The 25,552-nt window shown below is 41.3% G+C and overlaps 2 protein-coding genes and 1 pseudogene across 5 annotated transcripts; all 3 read right to left on the bottom strand.

Annotated features, from left to right (window-relative positions):
- Positions 1-785: 785 nt before the first annotated feature.
- On the bottom strand, positions 786-4,125 carry LOC131131437 (alpha-1A adrenergic receptor-like; annotated as a pseudogene).
- Positions 4,126-5,891: 1,766 nt separating this feature from the next.
- On the bottom strand, positions 5,892-9,144 carry parietopsin. The gene is made up of 4 exons (XM_058076099.1): positions 8,410-9,144; positions 7,951-8,279; positions 7,625-7,870; positions 5,892-7,018 (listed from the first exon to the last, which is right to left on the bottom strand). Exons 1-4 carry the CDS (start codon positions 8,723-8,725, stop codon positions 6,860-6,862), a joined length of 1,050 nt encoding a protein of 349 aa, XP_057932082.1. The 5' UTR covers positions 8,726-9,144; the 3' UTR covers positions 5,892-6,859.
- Positions 9,145-9,424: 280 nt separating this feature from the next.
- Positions 9,425-25,045, bottom strand: nt5dc3 (5'-nucleotidase domain containing 3). 4 transcript variants are annotated; one of them, XM_058076098.1, is made up of 15 exons: positions 24,687-25,045; positions 23,033-23,085; positions 22,244-22,428; positions 21,994-22,068; positions 21,818-21,873; positions 20,002-20,092; positions 19,782-19,919; positions 16,873-16,933; positions 16,625-16,727; positions 15,205-15,306; positions 15,033-15,114; positions 14,880-14,966; positions 12,637-12,777; positions 12,485-12,549; positions 9,428-11,266 (listed from the first exon to the last, which is right to left on the bottom strand). In XM_058076098.1, exons 3-15 carry the CDS (start codon positions 22,364-22,366, stop codon positions 11,026-11,028), a joined length of 1,365 nt encoding a protein of 454 aa, XP_057932081.1. In that variant the 5' UTR covers positions 22,367-22,428; positions 23,033-23,085; positions 24,687-25,045; the 3' UTR covers positions 9,428-11,025. The 4 variants fall into 4 exon arrangements, with proteins under 4 accessions (XP_057932078.1, XP_057932081.1, XP_057932079.1 ...); XM_058076096.1 differs by having other exon boundaries at positions 9,429-11,266; positions 23,033-23,265; XM_058076095.1 differs by lacking the exon at positions 24,687-25,045 and having other exon boundaries at positions 9,425-11,266; positions 23,033-24,648.
- Positions 25,046-25,552: the final 507 nt, after the last annotated feature.

Genomic DNA, 25,552 nt, shown 5'->3' with positions numbered 1-25,552 from the left:
AAAAGAAATGTTGAGGTGGTACTTCCTGCTTTTGGAGGGTTTTATTTCCCATCAAATTGTGGTTTAACTCCAAATTTGCTGTGTTTGGTTGGACTTTGGAGGTTCCGCTGTACATACTGTATGCCGTAAGGTAGAATATTAAGTGAATGTGCTAAGCAACCTTTAATAGTAATAATAAAATGTGGTTCCATTGTATTGACCTGGACAGAGTTCTAAAAGGCCACACTTACAAAAAGATTGAGCTTCACTGTGTTTAAGGCCACATTTTGTACATTTTTTCATACTGTAAATATCTCCCCAAAGCTGACTGATTGAGCGCATTTTGAAGTGGGATCCTCTTATTTCTAGATTTAGTTTGACAATTTGTCGTTCGGCATTCTATTTCTGTCTGTTTACTGGTTGAATTAAGGATTTGCATGCTGTCATTGAAAAAAAATATTCTGTTCTATTAAAGTTTGTCTCTGCTTCCTGTCGGCAGCTTGTCTGTAAAAGGAGACGTGCGTGTGCGTGTGTGTGTGTGTGTGTTCTGATGTAAAATTCAGCAAACCCTGTCATGGACTAAATATGCTAAAGGGAAGTGAGGACAGAATGACACATTTGGCTAGAATAAATACTGTAGCTCTACTGAAACTCTATGAAATGACCCATGTCTTTTTTTTTTCCTTTGCTGTACTTAACCAGGCAGCTTACATAATGCTTATGAGACAATGCACACAAGAGATTCTAATAAATAGGTTCTGCTGTCGGACAAGTTTGGACCAGAGCATCCCAGCAGGTGGTCCTGGCTACAGAGTCTGCAGGGATTTCATCTCCTGCAGAGTTGCATTGTGATGTTTTCCCCTCACAATGGAACACCTCCTCTCCCTCTCCGCAGTCTAACAACACAGCAGCATCATATTAAATCACATTAAACAGCCTCCCACTCACAATGCCATGGGGCTAATTGAGCCTGTATTTGATGGACGGCGAGGACAAACGGGGGATGTCAATGGCGGACTAGCGTGGATCTGAGCTTGTTTTTGAGGCGATAAAACTCTGTGCTGAAGTGAGGGTTGACTGCAGCGTAGGTTATTGGGTTGCTGAGTGATGTGACGCAGGCGAATGACACTGACAGGAGCTCCACTTCCTGCATTGTTGCATCCTGGAGAAAGGAGGAGGAGGAGGAGGAGGAGAAGGAGGAGGGCATGAAAGTGTTACAGCTCAATAGTTTGGCTTACACTCATTTCAGATGAAACATTTGCATTATTCATGTGTTGCAGCCTTTTCTATAGGGGCAGCGTGTAAGCAAAGAAATGGCTGAATTACAGTATATCTTTGTTTATGCGTAAACATAGCTGCATGGCAAACAAGTGGTTAGCATGCAGGCCTCACAGCTAGGAGACCCGAGATCAATTCCACCCTCAGACATTTCTGTGTGGAGTTTGCATGCCTCGTGCATGTGTGGGTTTTCTCCGGTTTCCTCCCACATTCCAAAAACATGCTAGGTTAATTGGTGACTCCAAATTGTCCATAGGTATGAATGTGAGTGTGAATGGTTGTTTGTCTATATGTGCCCTGTGATTGGCTGGCGACCATTCCAGGCCTCTTGCCCAAAGTCAGCTGGGATAGGCTCCAGCAAAACTCGTGAGGATAAGCGGTAGAAAATGAATGAATGAATGCTTAAACATCTAATTTCATATTTGTGGGTACACATTAACAACATAATGATATGTAGACACTAATCTGGATTACATGGATAGTGGAAACAGGATGATGGATAGAAACAAAGCTGGATGGATGAACAGATGGACAATTAGACAACTGGATTTATGAACAGAAGAATACATGGATGGACACATGTTGAGGGACCAACGGATGGGTGGATAAATGAATAATGGAAAGATAGATAGAAAGATGGATGGATGTTGGAAGAAATGCATGGATAGATAGATGGGTGGATGGAAGAATAGATGGATGTACACAAGTATGGATGGGCAAATGGATGGATGGATGCATGAGAACATGTATGTTACAGGATGGAAGAAACAACTGGTGGATGGATGGATGATAGATGGACAGGCAGACCGGAGTGCGGATGGCCAGACTGAAGGACGAATGAATGTGTCGATGGATAGATGGATGGATGGATGGATGATAGATGGACAGACAGACCGCAGTGTGGATAGCCAGGTTGAAGGATGTATGAATGTGTCAATGGATGGATGGATGGATGGATGATAGATGGACAGGCAGACCAGAGTGTGGATAGCCAGGTTGAAGGATGTAAGAATGTGTCAATGGATGGATGGATGATAGATAGATAGACAGGCAGATCGGAGTGCGGATAGCCAGGTTGAAGGACGTATGAATGTGTCGATGGATGGATGGATGATAGATGGACAGACAGACCAGAGTGTGGATAGCCAGGTTGAAGGATGTATGAATGTGTCAATGGATGGATGGATGGATGATAGATGGACAGGCAGACTGCAGTGTGGATAGCCAGGTTGAAGGATGTATGAATGTGTCAATTGATGCATGATGGGCATGCATGGATGAATAGATAAGATAGACGGACTGACATGTTGACAGATGAACAAAATGACAATGAGGTGGATAAACAGATGATGGAAGGACGGCCAGATGGATGGATGAATAGAAGTTGTATAGTATAGTTGTATAGATAGACAGATGGATGGATGAATAGAAGTTGTATAGTATAGTCGTATGGATGGACGGATGGAGGGATGAAAGAAAAAAACATTTGGATACCTGTGTGTTGTAGTTGTTGTGAACCATAAAGTTGATGAGGATGGTGGTGATTAAAGGCAGCCAGAACAAGAGGAAGGTCAGAATGATGTAACCTGCTCGTTTGGCCATCTTGCTTTCCTTCCTCTTGTTCGCTCTCTCCTTGTTGGCCTTGGATGGCATCATGCAAACGGCTCCTTCTATTCTGGCTTCTTCTGGGCTGTTGTTCAAGTCCATAGGTGGAACGGAGGCTTGCTCCACTGCAACTAGTGATTCTCCACAGACAACACCGCTGCTCTCAATCAGGCCGAGAGGAGCTTTGGATGGAGGAGCTTTGGGCGAGGAGCAGACATGAAGGGTTGTTGCTTTCACTTCCCAAGGTGCTCTGTCAACTGTCATCCTCTGGCAGGATTGCTGCTCAGTGCTGCAATTGCCTGGCGGCTTATTCGGCTTTGTGATTGAGCTCTTAACACTGGCCGTCACGTCTCCATTAGGTGGTTCTGCTCCTGCAGCCTCCACAACACCCGCCTTTAAGCCTTTGGCTTTAACAGCTTTGTGAGGCGGCACCTCGGGAGGATGAGGTTCTGCTCCCGACTCTGCGGATTTTAACCCTCCGTTGTTTCCCTGACTGATTGAGACATGCATTGGAGCTTTTGTTGGAGTGGAATCTGACTTGTTTTGGTGCTGGGTTGTCTCTCCATGTTCTTTCTCCTCATTTTTCCGAACAGGAAAGACGCCTTTGTCGAATATTTTACGATTATGCGCCCTAACCAGGACAAATATGCGAGTATAGAACCCAATGATGACGCCAAAGCAAGCTGCCCACAGTGGGAACAAGATGTAAATCCCAAAGGTGTCATAAGAAGATGCTTCTCCATGTGCTGACCCTTTGCACCTCACATGCACGGGTGAGTCCTTCACAAAGTTCAAGCAAATAGCAGCCACCAGCACGGCCAAAGTCCACGTGAGTGGGATCAAGACCACTATCCGTTTCTTTCTCTCAGTGGTTTTGAAGGGTTGAGCAATGGCCTGATACCTCTCGGCACTGATGCAAGCCAGTGTCAAGAGCTGGACGCAGCAGCAGAAGGAAAAGGAGACCACCTGAGCATCACAGAGGTGAGTGCCGCCTCGTCCGTGAGCGTGCAGCACTATGGTCAAGAGCACAGGACAATCGGATGCACATCTTAGAATATCAATGGCCGCCAGGTTGACCACCAAGGCATTGTTCCACGTCTGTAGGGATTTCTGGTTGTACACGGCCAGGATGACAAAGACGTTGGCCGCCACACCCACAACGGAAGTAGTGGACAGGATCAAGCAATTTGCCACCTGAAAGGCAGTCTTGATGTGGTCTTCGCTCGCAGTGCAGTTCCCATGGTTCAATTCAGGGATCCACATTTCTGGATTCAAAGCTTCAGCATGTTAATGGCATGATCCATCGTCGATGACATTCATTCTTTCTTTGCGATGTGAAGATAAATAAAGCAAGGAGGGGAGGATGCTCACCTCAATGTGTCCGCCCCTTTTTTTTTTCATTATCACCCCTACAGCTTCACTAGGCCACACGGGACCTCTAGTTATGTTCACATTAATTACATTTCACAGACAGGCAAAAAATAAGTTGCTAATTGTAAAGCAGTTGCATCCCTACTGCAGGGATGGGAAAACTATGGCCTGTGAGTCACATACAGGAATAGTCCATTAAGCCTTTTAATCCCTAATGTTTCCAAATCATTATTTTTAAACCTTTTCTATAGCCATCAATAGGTTTTGCAATGTGAATTTTGAACAATGATGAAAATGATGCAAGTGGTTTCTGAAGTCAGACTCAGAGCTTTCTAGTGATGTATGAGTCATTACATTACAACAGCTACAATAAATTGTAGACTCATATTGAATTGTGATTGTAGTGAATCATATTGTAATATTATCAGAGTGCATCATAACGTAGTAAATTATTGTATTGCATGCCCACATTTTACCAGCGGGCGATGGGCCTGCTGCCTGCTTCTGACCCAAACGGTCTGTTTAGTTCAGTGATTTTCAACAACGTGTGCCGTGAGGAATTGTTCAATATCACTTTTTAAATTACATGTAAATTACATTTAAATTACAATAACATGTATTAATAATTTTCTGCAAATATGTCATTGTTGCGTGTCATTGGTGTAAAGACTAGCAGAGCAATGTAATATTCGTCCGTGTGGCAACACGCAGCTGATTGCCTCGTTCCTCTAATAGACTTAGTGATGCACGTGAGAGGTAGTGGTGACATTTTGTAACATTGTTGGTTAAATTAGTATGCAAATCAAAAGGATCTGCTGTGGCGAGTCCGTAATCAGGAAAAAGCTGAAAGAAGCAAATAATGTTGGTTATTGGTGTGCCGCAAATTTTTTCCAACGTAAAAAACATGCCATGGCTCAAAAAAGGTTGAAAAACACTGGTTTCGTTTACTTCATCCCTGGCCCTCCTCTAAGTCCGCCCACTCCGCTGTGATTGGTCACACTTCCAAGCACTCCCAAGGACTTACAGATACAGAGCTCTGCATTTACGAATTGATTTCATTGCATGAAACAACACCATCATTTGTTGTGGCTTTTGTTTGCAGGGCGTGAAGGAATAAACATGCATAGGATAAAGAGCACAAATAAAGAAAACCACTTTATATTCAATACTGTTCTACAATTCCACTAGGACAATACATAGTTGTAAACAGTGAACCACAACTTTTCTCATTTTTCACCCCCAAAAATTGAAATGACCTGAACTTTGAACTATCTGTAGTTCAAAATTGAAATGGTGAACTTTGAAAGTGAACTATTTATATTTAAACTGTGCGAACTGAACTTTGAACTATGATCTTGCACAACACTGGTCCAATGCATTGTAATTGGAGTGAATGGTATTGAGTGACTGAATGATGAAATTGTATACAATTGGGAGTACTGCACAGAGGTCTAGTGGTTAGCGCGCAGACCTCATAGCTAGGAGACCAGGGTTCAATTCCACCCTCGGCCAACTCTGTGTGGCCTTTGCATGTTTTCCCCGTGCATGTGTGGGTTTTCTCCGGGTTCTCCGGTTTCCTCCCACATTCCAAAAACATGCTAGGTTAATTGGCAACTCCGAATTATCCATAGGTATGAATATGAGTGTGAATGGTTGTTTGTCTATATGTGCCCTGTGATTGGCTGGCGACCAGTCCAGGGTGTACCCCGCCTCTTGCCCAGACAACTGGGCTAGGCTCCGGCCTGGGCCTTATTTGAGTAATACCATACGAACTGCACTCACGTTAACAAAATAAAATGAAGCCGACAGATGGAAGGATGACTGGTAGAATGGACTGAGGTACTAAAAGGAGCCATGCTGACGGATTACAGCGTGACATTTTGTAATCCTGTTTGGTGATAAAAGTGTGAAATGCTCTTTGCTTCAAATGTAAGATTAAGATGAACCATATGCCAAATCTGGGATTAGATTAACACAATATGTATTATTTAGCTCCTCTTTCCCCTCACTCCACATATTAGACTAAATACATTATACTGTAAGTCAAAGGATTAAACACATCTTCGCATTGAACATGGGAAAGTGTGTCCAAACTTTTAACAAGTATTCTATTGCAATTACTATATAATAGTGACATGAACAGAAATAGTGTATAGTAACAGTCAAAGGTTTTGACACATCCACCCATTCAATAGTATGTCTAAAGCAAGTGTGTCTAAACTTTTGATTTGTACTAAACGTTGTATGATTAAAGTAATTCTTCTAAAACGCCATGCATATGTAAAAACAAAAAAGTACTTGGTACTCAACTGATTTTAAAAAATAAAGAAAATTGCGCCCTGGATTAAACGTACAGGTGCACCTAACAGAGTGGCCATTGGGTATAATGCAATGGACTTATCTTCACTATTCTAACAGGCACAGAGAAAAGAGTGAGGAAAATAACACTCAGTTTGTCTTGGATAGCATGAGTGTGTACCAGAAGGCCTCCGATTGGTTCCTTTGTCCTCCTTCTGTCCATCAGCTGTCAACCACACCGTACCACTTGGACAAGAAAAAAAAAAAAACTTGCACAGACTTGTCATTGTGTCCTTAACAAGCCATCACACGACCATTTGTGAATATATCACAGAGGCAACACCTTGCTTTTCCTGTTGATCCTGTTGCTACAGGAGACCATCTGGCTCCTCCGGGTCACGGGCGTCATGCTGATGCTGACACCGCTGGAGGAACCATGGGGAATGTAGCGACCGCAGGACAACATCTCCAGTGTTGCATCCCGAAACTGTCAGCACAGGATCAATAGAAGAAAAGTTACTAAACAATCTTCCAAATATGACTCAAAATGCCGTAATATGCATGACTAAACGGGCTGCAGTGAGAGAGTTCAAGCGCAAGTGAATTGAGTGAGGTTCCCCAGGCTAGTCAGCCGGTTAAGACTTCTGATCTGACCAACGGATGATCACATTGCGAGATTGGAAAACTGACCACACCCTGCCTCGTGCTCGTGGTGCAAAACTTACATCACGCGCACAAAGACAGGAAGTCCCACACACGACAGACATGCTTGTTCTGAATGGAGCTGTGGGATTGGAACTGATCAGCACAGGCAATCAATGTTATAAATCAAGTGGCTGATCGATTGAAGCACCCCTTATATCTAAATACCGTATACTAAAATAATTATTTTTGTAAATGAAGACTTCACAGGGAGGGCAGATTTACATAACAATAAGAAAACATATTTGTAATCCTGCTAAATTAACTTCTTCACTTTATATGGTTTGTCTGTGGTGAGCATTAAACCTCCAAAAAATGGGCCCCAGAACTGCCGTAAACCCCTGTAATATCATACATTAATGCAAAATTTTATTGTGAGTCTTGATGGTACCTGCTTGTTGGACAGGAAGTAGATGATGGGGTTGTACACAGGGCTGGTCTTAGCAAAGTACATGGGCATGGTGGCCACCAGCGGAGGGATGTAGAGTTGTGGATTCAGAACCACCACCACAGACAACACGGTGTAAGGTAGCCAGCACACAAAGAAGGCCACAACCATAGCCAGGACCATGATGGTAGCATGATCGCTCTCTTTCTGCAAAGAACAGCCCAACTCCACCTCCACGCTCCTGTTCAACTGCGAAGAACACACATTTAACGTTACCTTCCATGAGATGGTCATTAGAGGTTTGCATAGTTTGTGATGTGAGAGATAACCTTTCTCATGGATGTGAGCACTCTGACGTAGCAGTAGATGATGACAGCCACTGGGAGCAGGAAGCACATGAGTGTATACATAATGAGGTAACTGTAGTTGCTCCAAGACCTCTCCTCCCAGGACAGAGAACAGGACGTCTGCACCCCCTCTGGCCCGTAGCCGCTCCACCCTAACAAGGGGCCCACGGCCCAGAACAAGCAGAATACCCATACAAAGAGAAGGCCCGTTATGCTTCTCCTCATCTTCAGCTTGAAGCCGGCTTGAGGCTTGCACACCACGTTGTAGCGCTCGTACGCCAGCAGGGTCAATGTGCACAATGACACCAAACCTGCCCAGAATAACAACATAATTTTTCACATTCATTTAACAATATGTATAGGTTTAGCTGGAAATGACACATGGATTCATCACTGATGTCCAATAAGATGTCCAGTGTGGTTGTGTGCAGCACCACTCACCAAAGTAGTTTACAGCAAACCCTTGGAAGACACAGGTGGCATGTCCCAGGAAGAAGGAGCCGTGATAGTTTGTTATGGTGACCACCAGTGAACCACACAAGCCGATCATGATGTCAGACACGGCCAAGCTCAGGATGAACACATTCATGGGGTGCAGCAGAGATGGGTTCTTCAGGGACACAGTGATCACCAGGCCGTTGTTGAACACCGTCAGGATGGTGTTGATGAACATGAGGAAAGAGATGATGCTGTAGCCTACACGGGGGAAGATGGCAAGTGGTCTCTCGGAGCTCCACAGCGTGCTGTTGCTGTCCATGGTGCCTGAATGCAGTGACTACTGAGCCCGAAGTGGGAACATACTGTGTGCCTGCTTGATCTTATCATTTGTGAGCCAAGCTTTTCTCCACAGTGCATCTGCCTGATAGATGCATTACAATAAATTGGATCCTAACCGGATTTGAAGGGGGATTAAAAAAAATAAACCTGCAGCTGAAATGAAAATTGGAAAGTGGGGTGCGTATCTTTGACAAGCATAAATGTAATTATGGTAGTTCACTGAGTGGAAACTGAATGCCATCCATAAAACATGCTATTGTGTTCAGGGTCACCACTGTTGACTAATCAGGATGCTTTCACACCTTTGGAAAAAATGGAAAATACTTCAATTTACAAATTCACGTAAGCATCCAATTGAATTGCACTTGTGTAATTTCTACTCACACCTATTCGGGGGCTTGTCTGCACAGGATGTAGGCACTGGTACGATATCCTGTGAGTATTATCGTCATTCATAGCATTGCTCTGGCATTTTGGCTATGCAACGTCATTCTAAACATAATTTCTGATGGAACAGTTCAGATTATAAAGAAGACACATGGAGCTTGCCGAAAAGTAACATTGAAATGTCAAGGTTTTAATCACATAAGAAGTAAAAACTAAAAACTACAGTAAAGTTACAGTAGCACAAACAAAAGCCTTGAGAAACCCACTCTGCCTCCCCCCCCAAATAATAAAATAAAACGAATTCCAGCATGTTTACATGACATATCATTAAAATACTTTATGCAAAAGTTAACTTTCATGAAGACAAACCTCATTTATGCTGCCTCCGCAAGTCATCATAGTGTTGGTGTTCAGTTATTCAGCTACATGAAATGTAGTCAGTAACACAGCATGGTACATCGTTTAATTACAAAATATGGACCACATTACACTGACTTACTAATAAATATCGTATCATTACGCTATTGACAATGATGATTAAGGCTGTTTTGTAATGTAAATGTCACATATGAACAGAAAAGAATGCCCTTTGCGGCAGAAAATAAAAACACTAGCATGAGTTGACACCAGATGTGTTGCACCGCCTATTGTTAAGACTGTGAAACTACAGCTTTCCTTAAAAGAGGACCTATTTTGCCCATTTCTATGCCCTTTGTATTGAGTTGTGGACTCCTAGAGCAGCTACATCATACCCATACAGAAAAGTTTCTAGATCTTCCAGAATCTGCACCTATGACAACTGTATTTACTTGGATTTCCAAAACGGTCTGTTTTCATTTATTCCGCCTCCGAGCACACCCACTCCGCTGTGATTGGTCCCACTCCCAAGTGCTCCTAAGTACTGTACTTCCTGACTGCTTACAATCCCCACTTTCTCATTTTAAAACCTTTTGGAGAGCTACGTACATTAAAAATGGCAAGGAGCAACTGGTAGCTCATGAGCTACTTGCTGGAAATGTCTGACTTAGTACGACACACGTGTCGACAGAGGGCCTATAAGCACTGCAGGTTTTCTTTCCAACCAGTTTCTCCAGCAGGTGATTTAATTGACCTCCGTCCCTCTAACCAAAGTAAGGATAATCATTAAAATCACCTGCTTTGGTGAACGGCTGGAAAAAAAAAACCTGTAGTGTCTCGGCCCCCCATGGCATGAGTTTGACACCCCTGGTGTATGAACTCAAAGAGTGGTAAGGTAGGTCCGCATTTACTCACGTTTCCCGGTGCTGCTTCTGGCTTCAGTAACAGTTTGGAGGATATTTCATGTTCATGCTCACAAAAACAGTCTTGTGTGATTCTGCCTGAACTTGCCTCATAGAAAGATTAACTGGGAACCATAGCCAACAACCATAAACAACGCTGAGCTGTGGGGAGAGCGTATCTGCCCTAGAGCACATGTCCATATAAGGTAGCATGGCTCCTTGTGACGTCACAGCGAGCCAGTTTTAGAAAAAACTATCTGAAACCAAGTATACAGAGCCATCCCTATCGTCTTCATTACTGAAACGTTGGCATCATTTAACACAAGAATACAATATTTATAGGTCAGATAAGTGGAAAAGGCATAATAGGTCCTCTTTTATAAGCACACGCACACACACACACACACACACACACACACACACACACACACAACAGTCAGTAACAACAATCAGTGCAGTTCTTACATTCTGTCAATTTACAATGCACTCATTGATTGTCTTGCACCTAAAAGCAATAAATGCACTAAATTCACTGTCATGACATGGTTGCAAAGTAACTACAAGATCATGCACTACATTTGCATGGACATCATGGAACCTGTGCCTGTACTTAAAGTTTCTTACTTGAAACTTCTTAGCTGCTAGAGGAGCGGTCCGGCCCAGATGGAGCTCGTCCGGGACAGATGGAAGACTCGTGCTGCAGGGGAGTGCGTCTGGGGAAAAAAGTGTGCTGGAAGTCGTAGTTGAGCAGGCAGCTGATGGATGCCATATAGATGTCGGCAAAGCGTGACAGGCGGCGTGAGAAGTACGTGGGGTTATGGTAGGTGCGGAAGAGACTCCCAAACTGAGGATTGAACATGTCTTTGGTGTGTGGCCTGGCAGGACAAACACATCTGGTCAAGGGAAGGGTATTGGCTCGGATACAAAAAAATTCAACAATGAACAACATCTTTTGGTTGGGTTCTTAGTACCCCAAAATTACACAAATCAATGATGTGAAGACACTTGCTATTTGAGGCACGGTGAAACCGTTTTACGTGGATTAATACTCTCTTCCTGTAATAGGTGCTCTTGCTTCCAGGTCTATAAATATCACCACTACAAACATGTATTATTGTGCAGTACAGCAGTCCCTCATTTATTGTGGTTAATAAGTTTGAGACCCTTGTTCAACATCATGGTTTAGAGGCTGGGTACAAAAGCTAGGTCAGAGATTTCACTCGGAGGAGTATACTGAGGATATGGAAAACCACAGGCACAGTCCTAGTTAAGGCCAATAATTGGGCGTAGTAACCCACACAGCAGCGGTAATGTATTAATTTATTTAAGTCTGTACTGTCGGCCATCGCTACATCGTGATTAAAATTTTATTAGTCAAAAATATTGAAAGTCATCAAGTAGTATTCTGGCCACTACTAGCCATAAAGTCAGCTATGGATGAGTCCGGCCTGACATAGTGAAAAAAGTCATCCTCCCATTCGATGTGGAAGTGGTATATTTTTAGCTTCCTACTTTGTCCTTCTTCCCCACTTAGTTTCAAACCTATTCTTAAATTTAGAAAAAAACAAAGTGGAGGTGAAGTAGTTAGCTTGGTAGATAGTTAAGAGTTGAAGGGGCAGCTGCCTCTTGTGTCACTTCATAGATTCCGTAGGCTGTGCAGTGTGCAATGTGGAGTAAAAAAAGCTAGCAGTATCGTTGAAGTGTATGTCTATGTATGGTAGATTGTTAGACTGGCCTGTAAATCAATCAAGTGACGACTGTCATACTCAGGATGGATAATAGGCTGATACTACAGCAAGGAACTTCCAAGGTGCTTGAGTTACATCTTATTATTGCTTATCATATCTACAATTTTATGTAATACTAGTATACAGGTGACTACTCAGGTGTTTTGTAATGGCTACAGGACATTAAAAACTGTTATTAGAATGTCAAACGGGTTTTCTATGTTCTATGTAAACTGCAAAGGCTTCCTGGACCTTTTACTGGTCTCTTAGTCTGAACTGAAAACAAATTCTTCTTTTTTCAAATTTACTAAAATGCACCTGTATACACAAACAAACCCAAGTGCATGTAGGCAATAATGTAGTTACCTCATGGCTTCTCGCTCTCGTATCCACTCCTCCACCACAGACTGAGAGGCAGCATCTCTGTATACCTGTGTGTCAGCAGAGTGTAGAAAATGTACTGTATGTAAATGGCAGATATAAATATGGCAAACAGACTGAAAGTGACATCTGCTGACCTGCATCTCTTCAATGAGGCCAGTCAACGCCTGCATCCAGCTCATCATGTGCGCATACTGCTCTGTGTTCATGATCTTGATTTCTTTCCTCAGCTCGGGGATGATGGCTCCTGTCCTCCAGCCATGCTTCAGGGTTAGATCCTGATGAGGACGAGACAAGCCTTAAAGAATGCATGAGGGTTTATCTATAATAGTGTAGCAATATCTGTGTGTGGTGAAAAATACTAATAAGTGTATGCACAGTGTAATGTACCCTTCTATATTGCCCATGTTATTATTCACAACTACAGCACACTTTGCTGCATGTTTATTAACATAGTTTCACTTACAACTCCAAGAGCAAACCTTCTTCCTGCATTCTTGCGCCCACCACTGACCAATAAGAGGGTGATTCAGAACCAAAAAAAAACGAGTCATTTCAGCTCACAGTCACTAGTGGGTTTATCTGCATTGCTATGATATATTGTGATGTTTTTATTTGGAATTTTGGCGATGCAGTGGCATGCTACCATGACTTCTTATGGCACTGTCACAAATTACAAGACAAAAGAGCTTGTCTAAATTAATAATGGAATGTCCATGTTTTAATAATATAAGAACAATACAAACTGCAGTAAAGCTACAGCACCAGCACCGTGCAAAAGGGAAAAGTACTGGGAAAAAAAGGATCACAAGAACTGATAAACCTGCAAAAAAAGGTGGAATGGAACATTTTTGCATCTGTCTCCAGGAAGTTTGTGATGTGAAGAAACTTGCAGTAATGACCTCGGCACAAAAACACTCTATACATTCAGAACAGAGACCTGTCGTCAGTGTACACTACACACAGCAAAAAAGCAGACACACACGATGCTCCATCTTCCTAAATAAGCCAGGCGACATGTTTGACAGCTGGCCACCAGCCACCAGGCGAGGCATTGTGCCAGAGATGTTAACTCTGCCTTTCATTAACATCACTTACAGCTGATCAGACGCTCATTCGCATATTAATGATGCTGTTGTTGCTGCAAAACTAATGATGGCCACTTTAGGCTCAAAGACAACTGATGGCCTCTTGCCAGGCTGCAGGTTTAGATAAGCCGCAATGACAATAATGGCTGTAAATTTGAACGTGTTTGCTGTGTATGCTTCTTATATGCCTGGGGATTCTCATTAAAGTGGCTGTAAATTACATGTACATACTGTATATATGCCAGGGGACCCCCATTAAAGCGCCTGGCATCAAACAAACCAATGCAGCACTACTTCACAGGTCTTCCTATTCTCTCTCATAACACTCCACTACTCTACAGTATGTCTTTGAATATAAAAAAACGCGGTTGCCAAACATAAAATATGATGTTAAGACTATAGCATATTATAACAATCCACAGATATAGTACACCCCCTAGTGGCTCTAAGCTCCACTGAAGCAGAAAGCTCGTTTTTTAAGTCACACTGATGGGACTGTCATTGATCATGTAGTGAATATATTTGTCAATCAATTTTCTATGCCACTTAACCTCACCAGGGTCGTGCAGATGTATGCTAGAGCTGACTTTGGGTGAGAGACGGGTACACCCTGGACTAGTCGCAAGCAAACAATCATTTCAGACAATCATTCAATCATTCCTATGGACAATTTGTTTGGAGTCGCTAACTAACCTATCATGCATGTTCTCGGATTGTGGGAGGAAAACCCACACACACATGGTAAAAACATGCAAACTCCACACAGAGATGCCAGTCATTTGAATCCAGTCGTTCCCAAACTCCTGACTGTGTGACCGACATTCTAACCACACATCCACCGTACAGCCTCTATTGATCATATTTCATTGAATTGGAAGCAGCTATCACAAAGTGATGCCAGCACAAAAACATTTTTTGCTTAAAATGATCAAGTTCATTTTCATTTATTGTGTGATTAATTCATTATCGTCCCAGGCCTAATGCCCACGAGAAGGTTTTGTTTTCTTAATGAGAAATCTTGTCAGGTTTTAATTGCGATAGATCTTGTGACACCCTAAGTGTAAGGTATATTCTCAGGATACTTGAGAATGGCAGAAAAAGTCAATTTTTGTTTAATTAATATCTGCAGCACAACTTCTACCCATTTCATATGTCATTCACAGTTAGAAAATACCTATTTAAGATAAGTACATTCAGCCAGATGTGTCATAGATTGTGAAATGCTACATTATTCTAATCCAATGATGCACGGTTCTAAAATGTGTTGGGTTGTGTGTTGGAGTGCTGCTTACTGCTAAGTCGCTGTAGATATGATCACCAAAGTACAGTACTTTGGAGCCACTCCATCCAGTCAGTCTTAGGAACTCATAAAGGTTTCCCTGTGAAGATTAAATACACTTCTTTAAATCACACATCCAGATGTCATTCATATGTGTTAGTAGCACCTGTTTGTAGATCTGTCCTTTTTCCAACCTGTGTATTCGATCCCACAGCAACGCATCTTTGTCAGTCACACGCCTGAAAGGCCTGCGACACATAGAAAGAACCGTTATTCACTTTTAGGAATGAAGCACTCCATATTTAGGCCACGGCTTGTACAAACAGAGAGAGACTTACTTTCTCCTGTCATTGAAGAAACTGGGCTTGTCAGCCTGAACTATCACAACATCAAACAGGTCCCTCCAGTCCCTCCCTACAATGTAGTTCATTCCTCGATCCCTGAGGGGGGCAAATAATAAGTTTGTTACTTGTTATGGCTGCATAATGTCCTTTATACATAATCCCAATGGGACATGCAAACTGATGAAGTTCAACAGGCCTGGGTCAGTGGCGGATATGGGATGTAGATCTTGAGGCATGTCTCACTGATATCAAACAATGGATGTCTTGTCACTTTTTACTCTTAAACCCTGACAAAACTGAGATGCCGATTGGCCCAGCTAAACAGAGTTGCCTGTTTAAGGACACCACTGAGTCTTGGTGTGATATTCGATTCGACTCTATCCTTTCATAAGCACATTAAGAATGTTACCAAAACAGCATGTTTTCATATTCTCAACATCGCTGAGATATGGCCTATTCTATCCACTTGCATTTGTCACGCCACGCCTTGATTACTGTAATGTGCTGCGTTCCGGTCTTCCAAAGTCAAGTTTGAAAAGCCCGCAGTCAGTACAAAATGCCGCAGCACGACTTATTCCACCCGACTCACCAGCACGTGTAAATTTGACCATATTTCTCCAGTACTAGCCAACTTACACTGGCTCCCAGTTCATTTAAGATTCTGTTACTTGCCTACAAAATATTACATGGATTGGCATCTTCCTATTTGGTTGACCTAGTTGTACCCTATGCGCCGTCTAGAAACCTACACTCCAAACACGGCGGTCTTTTGACAATCCCGAGAGCCAAGGTCAAGGTCAAATTTATTTACATAGCACATTTCCAACAGTTAACTGCCCAAAGTGCTGTACAGCAGCCAATAAAACACAAAAGCACACATGCATAATAATGTTGTACAGCTAAAAGTAAAACGGAGTAGTAGAGTAATGACACTAATAATAAACAATAAAAACAATACAACAAAAATGAATAAATCAATAAAAACAATAACAAACAAATAGCTACGGCCCTATCATTCTGAGATTAACGTTTAGACCGAGGCGCAGTTAAAAGGAGCTGTGAGCTGGTAGGAACATAAACAGTCAATAAGACAGATAAGTATGAGGGGGCCAGAAAATAGTATGCAGGCTCTTGAGCTTTTTGTATTCAAAAAGCCAACTAAAACCACTAATATCAGCCCTACCTGCTGATATTAAAGCTGTTCAAGTCAAGTCTGGCGTATTCTCATCTCATTCAGGTTACTGTAGACTGTGGAGACACCTTTATTGGCACCATCCTTTGACATGCAAGTTTCAAGCTACAGTCCTGCTCTGTGTTGTGTTCAACACTGGTTTACACTGTCATGAAAACAAGCTATCCTGATTAGGTTAATTGTGTTAATTACAGCCTTAAGTATGTTACTTTGTTGACTTACACAAAGTCAAAGGGGCTGTTTGTGATGAGGAACATCTTCTTCCCATGCTCCGACAACTTCTTCAGAACAGCTTGGCTCTGCTCACCGTAGCAAATGTATTTGCCTGGAACACAATAAACAGATACTGTATTAACTCAAGTAATAATAACAACAAGGTATGTTTTTTTATACCAATGTCTGGGCTCAGATGTGCCTGAATCTCTTTAGTATGCAATGTTTTGTTTAAAAAAAAATAAGAGAAAAATTACCAATATCGGCCTCCACTGCTCGGTACATGATACCCTTGACGTGAACATCTCTGATGGCTTCCTGTGAGGAAAAATTACAGAGACATCATAACAAAGGTGGTGTTGTGTTTAGCATTCAGCTGCATAAGCGACACTCGAAAGTACATGTGTGAATACAAATTACAAATGAAAAAAGCTGACTTTGAAAGACAGCTCCTTGAAAGTTATTGTAATATAATCCCAAAAGGTATGAAGAGATTTTCTTCACCAGCATTGCTCATTTAGGAGCAACCATAACAGACACAGTATCTTGCAAAAGCATTACACCCTTCACTTTTAAGCATTTTAATTGCAGTAAATGAGGATATTTAGAAAATAAAAACATGCTCAGTAGATAGTAAAGTGACTATCAACTACTCTAAAGTATATCCAAGTTTTATTTCTATGGTATTGTAGTATTGACAAGATAATAATAAAGCGGTCACTGAAACATAAGGGGTTTACTAAGTTATGGGAGATACTGTAGACAGTAGAGCCCCGCTAGGCAAATAAATGCGAGTAATAAAGATGGCAATAAAAATATTTATTTTTGAGACTAATGAAGCCTGGATTGCACCACAGTATGCTACGCAGGCTCACTCGCCCCTATATGATCCACTTGCTTGACACTGATGTTCTCGTCCAATTTCTTATCAACATTTGCAATGAAAGTGACTTTATTATTAGATTCGATTCAGCTCTAGAACCTCGTTTTAGAGAAAGTTTTAATAAGCTAAATGCATAAAAGCACAATATGCCTCACACATTTACTAAACGCATTTTAAATTATAAAGTGTATAGGTACTCACCACTAATGAATGATAATGTCATGGGTGGAATCGGATTCACGGCCTAGCCTTTAGCTTGGTCATCATGCTAGCGCTACAAACGCGCTTATGTCTGCTGTGGGGCCGCCCCATCTCCTTCTAAAGTGGTTAGCGGTGGTACATGGCTCCGCTGCTCTGCAGTCCGCTGGATCGTGGCAGTTAGCTGTTGGAAAAGGTGGTACGCTAAGCCACGTCTACATAATCCACACTGCTTGCCTGCTCTGTAAGTGCAGTAACAATTTATGATCATATCTTAGTTTGTGTTCACCTAGCAGCAAGTTATTTTTTCATTATTGTAGTTATTACTTTATTATCACATATTTATAAATTATTACTGACCTATATAATCCCGTCCTGTCTTGCCTACATCTTTGCCTTGTAAAAGAGTGCTATGCAGCAACCGTGAAGTGAAAAGACTTGGACCCCTGTTGCGTGAAGGAGGTTCTGCATTGAAGGGAAATTTGAACACATGTATATGAGGGGATCGCCGTTTTAAAGCAAGTATTGGCTGATATCAATACCGTCCTTTTTCACTCATATCAGCCGATACCAATCTGTGGCCGATCGATCGGAGCCCCTCTAGTGCGCACACCCATAATTTTCACATTTTAGTTGCAAATGTAAAAATTGTCATGTTCATGGCGTTATATTTGCAAAAATATGTATTTTCATGTAAAACAACAATTTTTTGGTGTTTGTGTTGTGGCAGAGTTGTTCAGACATTTTGGCTCAATATATGGCTAAATATGTGTCCAAGTTAAAGTTATGCTTGAAATGTATCTTTTCACAAAAAAAAAATATTTTTTTGTTGAGAACTGGTATTTTGCTGAAACTTACCTATGTTCTACTGCTAAGTACATAAGAACGAAAAAGGGTGGAAACTTTTTCTGAAGATGAGAGTCTAATCTTTGTTTTGGTGAATATCATGTCTATATGGCCCAAGAACACAATAGTCTATTGATCATCAAAAATGGACGGTAACAAGGGGGATGTTTTTTTGAAAAATGGCTGGAATTGAATGAGTTAATTTCTGATTAATCTGGCAATAATTTTAATACTAATATAAATATTATCTTCATTCATTCATTCATTTTCTACCGCTTTTCCTCACGAGGGTCGCGGGGGTGCTGGAGCTGTCTTCGGGCGAGAGGCGGGGTACACCCTGGACTGGTCGCCAGCCAATCACAGGGCACATATAGACAAACAACCATTCACACTCACATTCATACCTATGGACAATTTGGAGTCACCAATTAACCTAGCATGTTTTTGGAATGTGGGAGGAAACCGGAGTACCCGGAGAAAACCCATGCATGCACGGGGAGAACATGCAAACTCCACACAGAGATGGCCGAGGGTGGAATTGAACCCTGGTCTCCTAGCTGTGAGGTCTGCGCACTAACCACTCGACCGCCCGACAAAAGTATTAGACAGTTGAAATTCACACCAACAGTGAAAATATGGTGTGGCTACTCTACTGGGTCAGAGGTCACTGAGACAGGGCCAGAGACCAGGGCTCTCAAGTCAGTCCACACCAAACTAATCCAAGCAAAGATGGAAGCATACAACTACTCAAACATGAATAATTAAGAACGACACGACTTGATTGATGAAGAAGCGCGTCCCAATACTTAGCATGGTAGGTGCTTAATAACAATTTGGTTAGGGATAAGTTAGGATAAAGAAACTATCAAAAATGTGTCCTTGAAAAGTCATGAGCGGTGCTATTGAAGCACTGTCTGTTTTTTTTAGTTTTGTGTGTATGCGTATGTGTGAGGGCTTTTAATGACAGCGATCCATCAAAGATGATTTAGTGTCACACAGAAAAAAGAGCAGCCCTCCTCGATGGATGAACACAGTGTTGGTTTCTGACAGCCATGAGGGCACAGTCACAGATGTCCAAAGGAATGCATGCCGAGTTATAATTAGACATTGGTCTCAAACAGCTAAAATTAGGGAGACAGCTGGAACAAGTGTTGTGTGAATGAGTTTGTTTGGTATGCGTCAACACACGCTGGCTCAATCATGTCAGCACATTTGACCAAAGTGATCAAGATAGTTCACCTTCACATCTTTGTAGAGGTGCACCGGCTCATAGTCGATGTTGTGCTTCATGAAGAAGTCGTTGACGCATGACAAGAGGGTCATCTCAGGCATGGAGAAGATGTCCATGAACTGTTTCATGGTGTGGCCGTGAGAACTCTGCAGTAGAGAAAAGAATACCTGCTGATTCAAACGTTTTATGTCTGCACAAGCTATGCAATCGATGTGGGAGTGATCTCACCTTGCCATAAAAGTCACTCATAATTTCAAGGGGGACATGGCAGCCTTCATACATGGCAATGACTTCCTCGTCGGGAACTGCATGAAGACCCCTTAGGATTTTGCAGAACGTGAGTATTAATTACACAATGCGAAATGTAATCCACTTGCGAAATCCACTTAAAAAAAATATTTTGTGAGCCAAGGCTGCATGGTGGACGAATGGTTACTGGCAGTAGCTCCTCAACACTTTTCAATCAGCTCTCCAAATACTTCATTTATCATCACTTCCTATACCCACTGAAATAGAAAGTGTTGTTTGCAGTAGTAGTTTGGGAGTGTGACCAATCACAACTGGGTGTGGAATAAATTATTATTATTATTAAATAGATTATAGTATATCATTATTAGCCGTTTTGGCTGGAATAGGTGTAGATTCTGGAAGATATAGGAAGTTTTTTGTGCAGTTTATTGAGTGTAGCTGCTCTATAGCAGTCCACAACTCAATTCAAAGGGTCGGAAACTGAGCATAATAGGTCCCCTTTTAAGTCAAGAGTTTGGCTTTTCAAAACAATACACATTCAAAAGAGCAATATATTTGCAGCACAAAAATGCCTCCTCAAAAAAATCAAACCTCACAAATCCCTCAGCGTTCTCTCTGTTCCTATCAATGCACTTTCACCTGTCCATTTTGCGTCTGTGATGAAGATCTTATTTCTGTACATGTTCCCCAGCGGGATGAAGATACGAGAGGCGCAGCATTCTTTATGACACACACACACAAACACACAACAAAAGGTCAGGCAATAGCGCACATTGATAAAAACGCAGAGAAAGTAATGAAAGTAGCCGAGCCACTTGTGAGGTCTGATTATTTTTGAGGAGGCATTTTTGTGATACAAATGTATTACTCTTTTGAAAATGCATTGTGTTGAGGAGCCAAACTCTTTACTCAAGTGGCCCCAGCAACTAACACTATATTCCACAATATTCCTCTTCACCAAAATCCAATCAGAACTGGGCTTACAGGCTAAGTCAAAAAAATCCAGACTATAAATACTAACATGAAAAAATGACGACTACTCATAACACATTTGGCCTTCACAATAAAAGGTCTGCAGGTTACGCTCTGTCTGACTACACCAAACGAAGGTCTCAGAAAAGTAGCTTCCAACAACGTCACATTAAAAGCACAAAATACAGACTCGCATTTGGTAAGGGGCCTGGAGTTTGTTTTCCAGAGAAGATGAGAACATTGTTGTTCAACATTCTAACTACATTCTTAGGTCAAAAAAGTGGAAAAAGCATAATAGGTCCCATTTTAATAAATAAATAAATTCTGTTTCATAATAACATAGGATAAGGAAAAAAATAATTTTGTATTATATTGCATCCAATTTCTCCATCTCATCCATTTTTTATGCTGCTTATCCTCATTATGGTAGTGAGGGTATGCTGGAGCCTATCCCAGCTGACTTTGGCAAGGGGTGGAGTACACCCTGGACTGGTCGCCAGCCATTCATTCATTCATTCATTTTCTACCGCTTTTTCCTCACGAGGGTCACGGGGTGCTGGAGCCTATCCCAGCTGTCTTGGGGCGAGAGGCGGGGTACACCCTGGACCGGTCGCCAGCCAATCGGGGCAATTTTTCCATTTAATTAATATTTAAATTATTATATACATTTCTTTTTCATAAAACCTTGACTTAAAATATGAGACATTTAACTTTCCAACAGTGATAATCATTGAAAGAGTCAGTTGGGAATGTAAATTAAATTTAGGGCCTTTTAACAATTTTTCAGAAGCAAGCTTAACCTGAGCGTGCATATTGCTGATACCTGTACACGGTTCCCAGCTGGATGTAGTGGAATGCATCAATCTTCATCAGCAGTGCCTATCACAACAATGTCAGTGTTCACTAAAGGGATGGTGCTCCGTTGGAAAAGATTGAGGTTATTCATCTCAATTAGTCTTTTCTGGCTAAATATTAAGTGTAAAAAATAAGAGTTCTTACTTTCTGGACATCATAGTGAAGTCCTCTCACAGCAAAGTCGGGGATATACTCATAATTCTTTATGCCTTCTGGATACTTGATTGAAGAAAATCAATCGGAAATTACAAATTTAGCAAAATGTAGTCAAACTGCATGATGCAATGTTAATGTTAGATGCTGATGTTAGGTGAAATAATTAAAACCATACAGAAAATGGATAATGCATGATTTAAAAACAAAGAAGCAATAGTTTTAGAAGGGACACACACACCCTGTGCTTAGTGATGAGGATGTCCCGTGCTATGTTGAAGATGAGGGTGTGGAGGTGACTGGAGTAGAAAGCCAAAGTGTAGTCATAGTCGAAGCCATAGATCTCAATGTCCCTGAGGCTCATCTCATTGTTGGCGAAGATGGTGTTGGGGTCGACAGAGGTGCTTGTGATGGACGGGATGGCATCTGAGAGGAGAGAAATATCAATAATGTTGTTGTTTTTTTTTATTGTGGTTGTCAAGGCAATTGAGTCAAGTCAATACAAGTTATCTCAGGGCACTTTGCAGGAAACCAAGTGAACCCTGACATGAACCAGCACAAAAAGGAAAGAAAAAGGAAAGAAACCGAGGTCTGTGGGGCGGCCTTCTGCCTCAACCGATCAGATTAATGGTAGTAGACAGTAGGATAGAGGATAGATAAAGAGAATAGTTAGAATAGAGGGATGTTAAAAAAATGACTCAAACTTGACCTGCCTATTTTTTGTGGGGGGGCTAATGTTTGGGTCAATATGGTATATAAAAATAATTGTATGAGTTGTCAACTGCTGCAACACTGTATGGTTAATGAGTTATGAATACAATACAAATGAGAAAAGAGAAATAAGTTAATAACATACATAATGCAGTCGTGACTATAGGCTTTACCTATCATGTGTGTTTACCTTTGCCGTGTAGCTAAATAAGGTAACCAAAACATTACCAACAGCTCTGTGATTCAGTGCAGTTGGAAACAAGAGTTTAAAAATAATGAATGTCACAAACACAAATAGAGAACTTTCAAATCGTCATACCTTCAGTGTGCTTTTTGGTCTCATTATAAAGAGACCACAAGCTCTCTGAAGAGCTGTTGGACACAGTTGATGAAGATGAGTAGGTGGTCCTCAGCTGAGAGCTAGCTTGTCGTGATAACAGTTCACAAAGTCCACCGTACACCGCGCCAAAATTCCGTTTCCACACACAAGCCCTGTGGTTGGAAGCTTTGAGGACGTGACAACAAAGCCGCGTGGTTTTCTGAAGAGAGACCCTATAGGTAAGGAGACACGTCAAATGCGCTGACAAGGCCGCCATGATTGCTGAAACTCAAGCTAGTTGACAGACGAAGATGACAATCTCCCACTGTCAATACCATCAACGTTGCTTTGACGTCACTTCCGTGTGGGAAGCCCACAGCCAATCAGCGACTCGCTTCCGGTTACGAGCATACCGGCAGTATTTACAAAAAAATAATAATTTTGTGTGTTTTTAAAGATAATTATTTTAGTATAGAATACTAAAATACAAGAATATTACACATTAAATTAGAGAAAAATGGAGAAGGCGTTTCACGTGACATTTACAGTATGTCAAGATTAGAACACTGCAGTGAATAATATATTCAATGCTACTCACTGAACATATAACCACTTGTATACGTTTTGACATTGAACGGGAGACTGAAAATAAATTTCTGTTGGAAAACTCATATCAAAAATAGACAACATAAGGTGGCGAGAAATACTTCAATATTGAATAAAGCTAAATTTGTTCTTGACCAAAATCACTCCACACTCTTTATTGTTCTCTGGTTTTACAATAACTTAATGTGTAGCAATATGGGGTAATAACTACAGTATAAGAGCAATTTTATACAGCTAAACAGCTGCTAAAATAACAGCAGCTAAAATAATGCATTAAACTAACAATTACCTATTACTCCAAAATGTAATACAATACCTTTCTACAAGTGAAAAGAAATATGAACAAATGTCTTTACAAAATAATACATTAAGAAGGCATAAGATGGTCAAACATCTTCATTTTAACTACACCAATTATGTTGGAAAATGTGTAATCTGCCCATTCCACAGCTGCAAACTCTTCCAGGTTACACATCTCACAGACTGTGATGTTTTTGTGTTGATGTAAAATAGTGAATCTTTTGACAGGCAGATTATCGGAATGTAGACATTTCAAGACACAACAGACACACACAAAAAATTTACACCGACTCCAACGACATCCACACAAGTGAAGTTTTCAAAAATGTATGTCCATATAGAGAGACATTCACCAGCTGTTGTCTGCATTTTGTCCTGAAAAGGTAACCACAATATATTGTATGTTCCAATCCCGGCATAAAGCCAACATAAAGGGTGCATAGGTTACTTACATATCTAGTTATCAGTGCTAATGAGGCATTTTCTCAAAACCTGACCTTACAAACTACTATTTATTTTCAGCCTGGATTATCCGGGTATGTCCTGCCATGTTAGCAATTTCAAATGAGCATGTGGGTGTGTGCACTGATGGTGCATATTCCATCCATTCATCCATTCTATGCAACTAATCCTCATAAGGGTCACGAGGTATGCTGGAGCCTATCCCAAATGACTTCGGGCGAGAGGCACAGTATTAACACAAAATACACAAAATAAACAGTTAGGACACTGGCAAACTGTTACTTACTGCCTGCTCTTCTGACTCTTCCACACAACCAAGTAACGTTGGAAAGGCGTCAGGCTTCAGCAAGTGTGTCGGCTCGTCCAGCTGTATACTGGCCCATATTCATGAAACAGTCCAGTGTGACATATTAAAATTTTGTTGGTATTAAATTTTGTTGGTAGGGCATCAGGAACTCCAACCACTTGTGCCTGATGATGGCGTCTTTAGGAATTGTAAACAAATGTGGCTATCCCTTACCCCCAAAGAAACACTTTTTACGAGCCATTGCCAGCAAAGTAAACACAGAAGTTCATAGCCACGCTCATAAGGAAGCCCGCTCCTCTGTGACATCACAAAGGAACAGTTTTGCAACACCCTCTGAAAACACTGTCTTATGAATTCCTTATGTATTAAAAATCACAGATGAATGAATGAATCGAGGAAGTGGATAAATGTACTGCAATACATGTGAAACGGATGGGGGTAGTCCATGCAAAGCTTACATGTGGAACTGTGAACTCAATTATGTGATGTACTCCTTTGATGCATGTTCAAATAAAATTAAACCATTACCATTACCTTTATGGCACTATGGTCTATGTATTAGTTATGGACTGAAAACCCAGTATTCACTGTTTGGAGGTGTGTTTGCATTATGCACTTTATGTGGAAATAATAATGTATGTGTTTTTCATGTATTATTAAGAATCTTGATAGTGATCATATTCACATTAACATTTTGTAATTCATTCAGCCACTGGAGTACAGTATCGCAACATCCCTTCCCTGTCACCTGATAACAAAGTAGTACAGTTCTGTAAATAACAAATATACGTGTATAACATAATATATAGGTTTATGTAACGAATACAACACATAACAACCTCTTG

This window comes from Doryrhamphus excisus, chromosome 6 (genome assembly GCF_030265055.1).
Source record: "Doryrhamphus excisus isolate RoL2022-K1 chromosome 6, RoL_Dexc_1.0, whole genome shotgun sequence".
In the NCBI taxonomy this organism is placed as follows: domain Eukaryota; kingdom Metazoa; phylum Chordata; class Actinopteri; order Syngnathiformes; family Syngnathidae; genus Doryrhamphus; species Doryrhamphus excisus.
This window is presented reverse-complemented; position numbering and strand designations above follow the sequence as displayed.

Bases quoted from the DNA above. Each gene is read 5' to 3' on its own strand.
- parietopsin (XM_058076099.1), bottom strand. From the start codon at position 8,725: ATGGACAGCAACAGCACGCTGTGGAGCTCCGAGAGACCACTTGCCATC. The intron at 8,280-8,409 runs GTGAGTGGTGCT...TATTCTGGGCAG, and splicing joins GTTTGCTGTAAACTACTTTG to GTTTGGTGTCATTGTGCACA. The intron at 7,871-7,950 runs GTTATCTCTCAC...TGTTCTTCGCAG, and splicing joins TGCTCACATCCATGAGAAAG to TTGAACAGGAGCGTGGAGGT.
- nt5dc3 (XM_058076095.1), bottom strand. From the start codon at position 23,309: ATGGCGGCCTTGTCAGCGCATTTGACGTGTCTCCTTACCTATAGGGTC. The intron at 20,093-21,817 runs GTATCAGCAATA...CAAAATCCTAAG, and splicing joins CAGCTGGGAACCGTGTACAG to GGGTCTTCATGCAGTTCCCG. The intron at 14,967-15,032 runs GTGCTACTAACA...TAATCTTCACAG, and splicing joins AAGGACAGATCTACAAACAG to GGAAACCTTTATGAGTTCCT.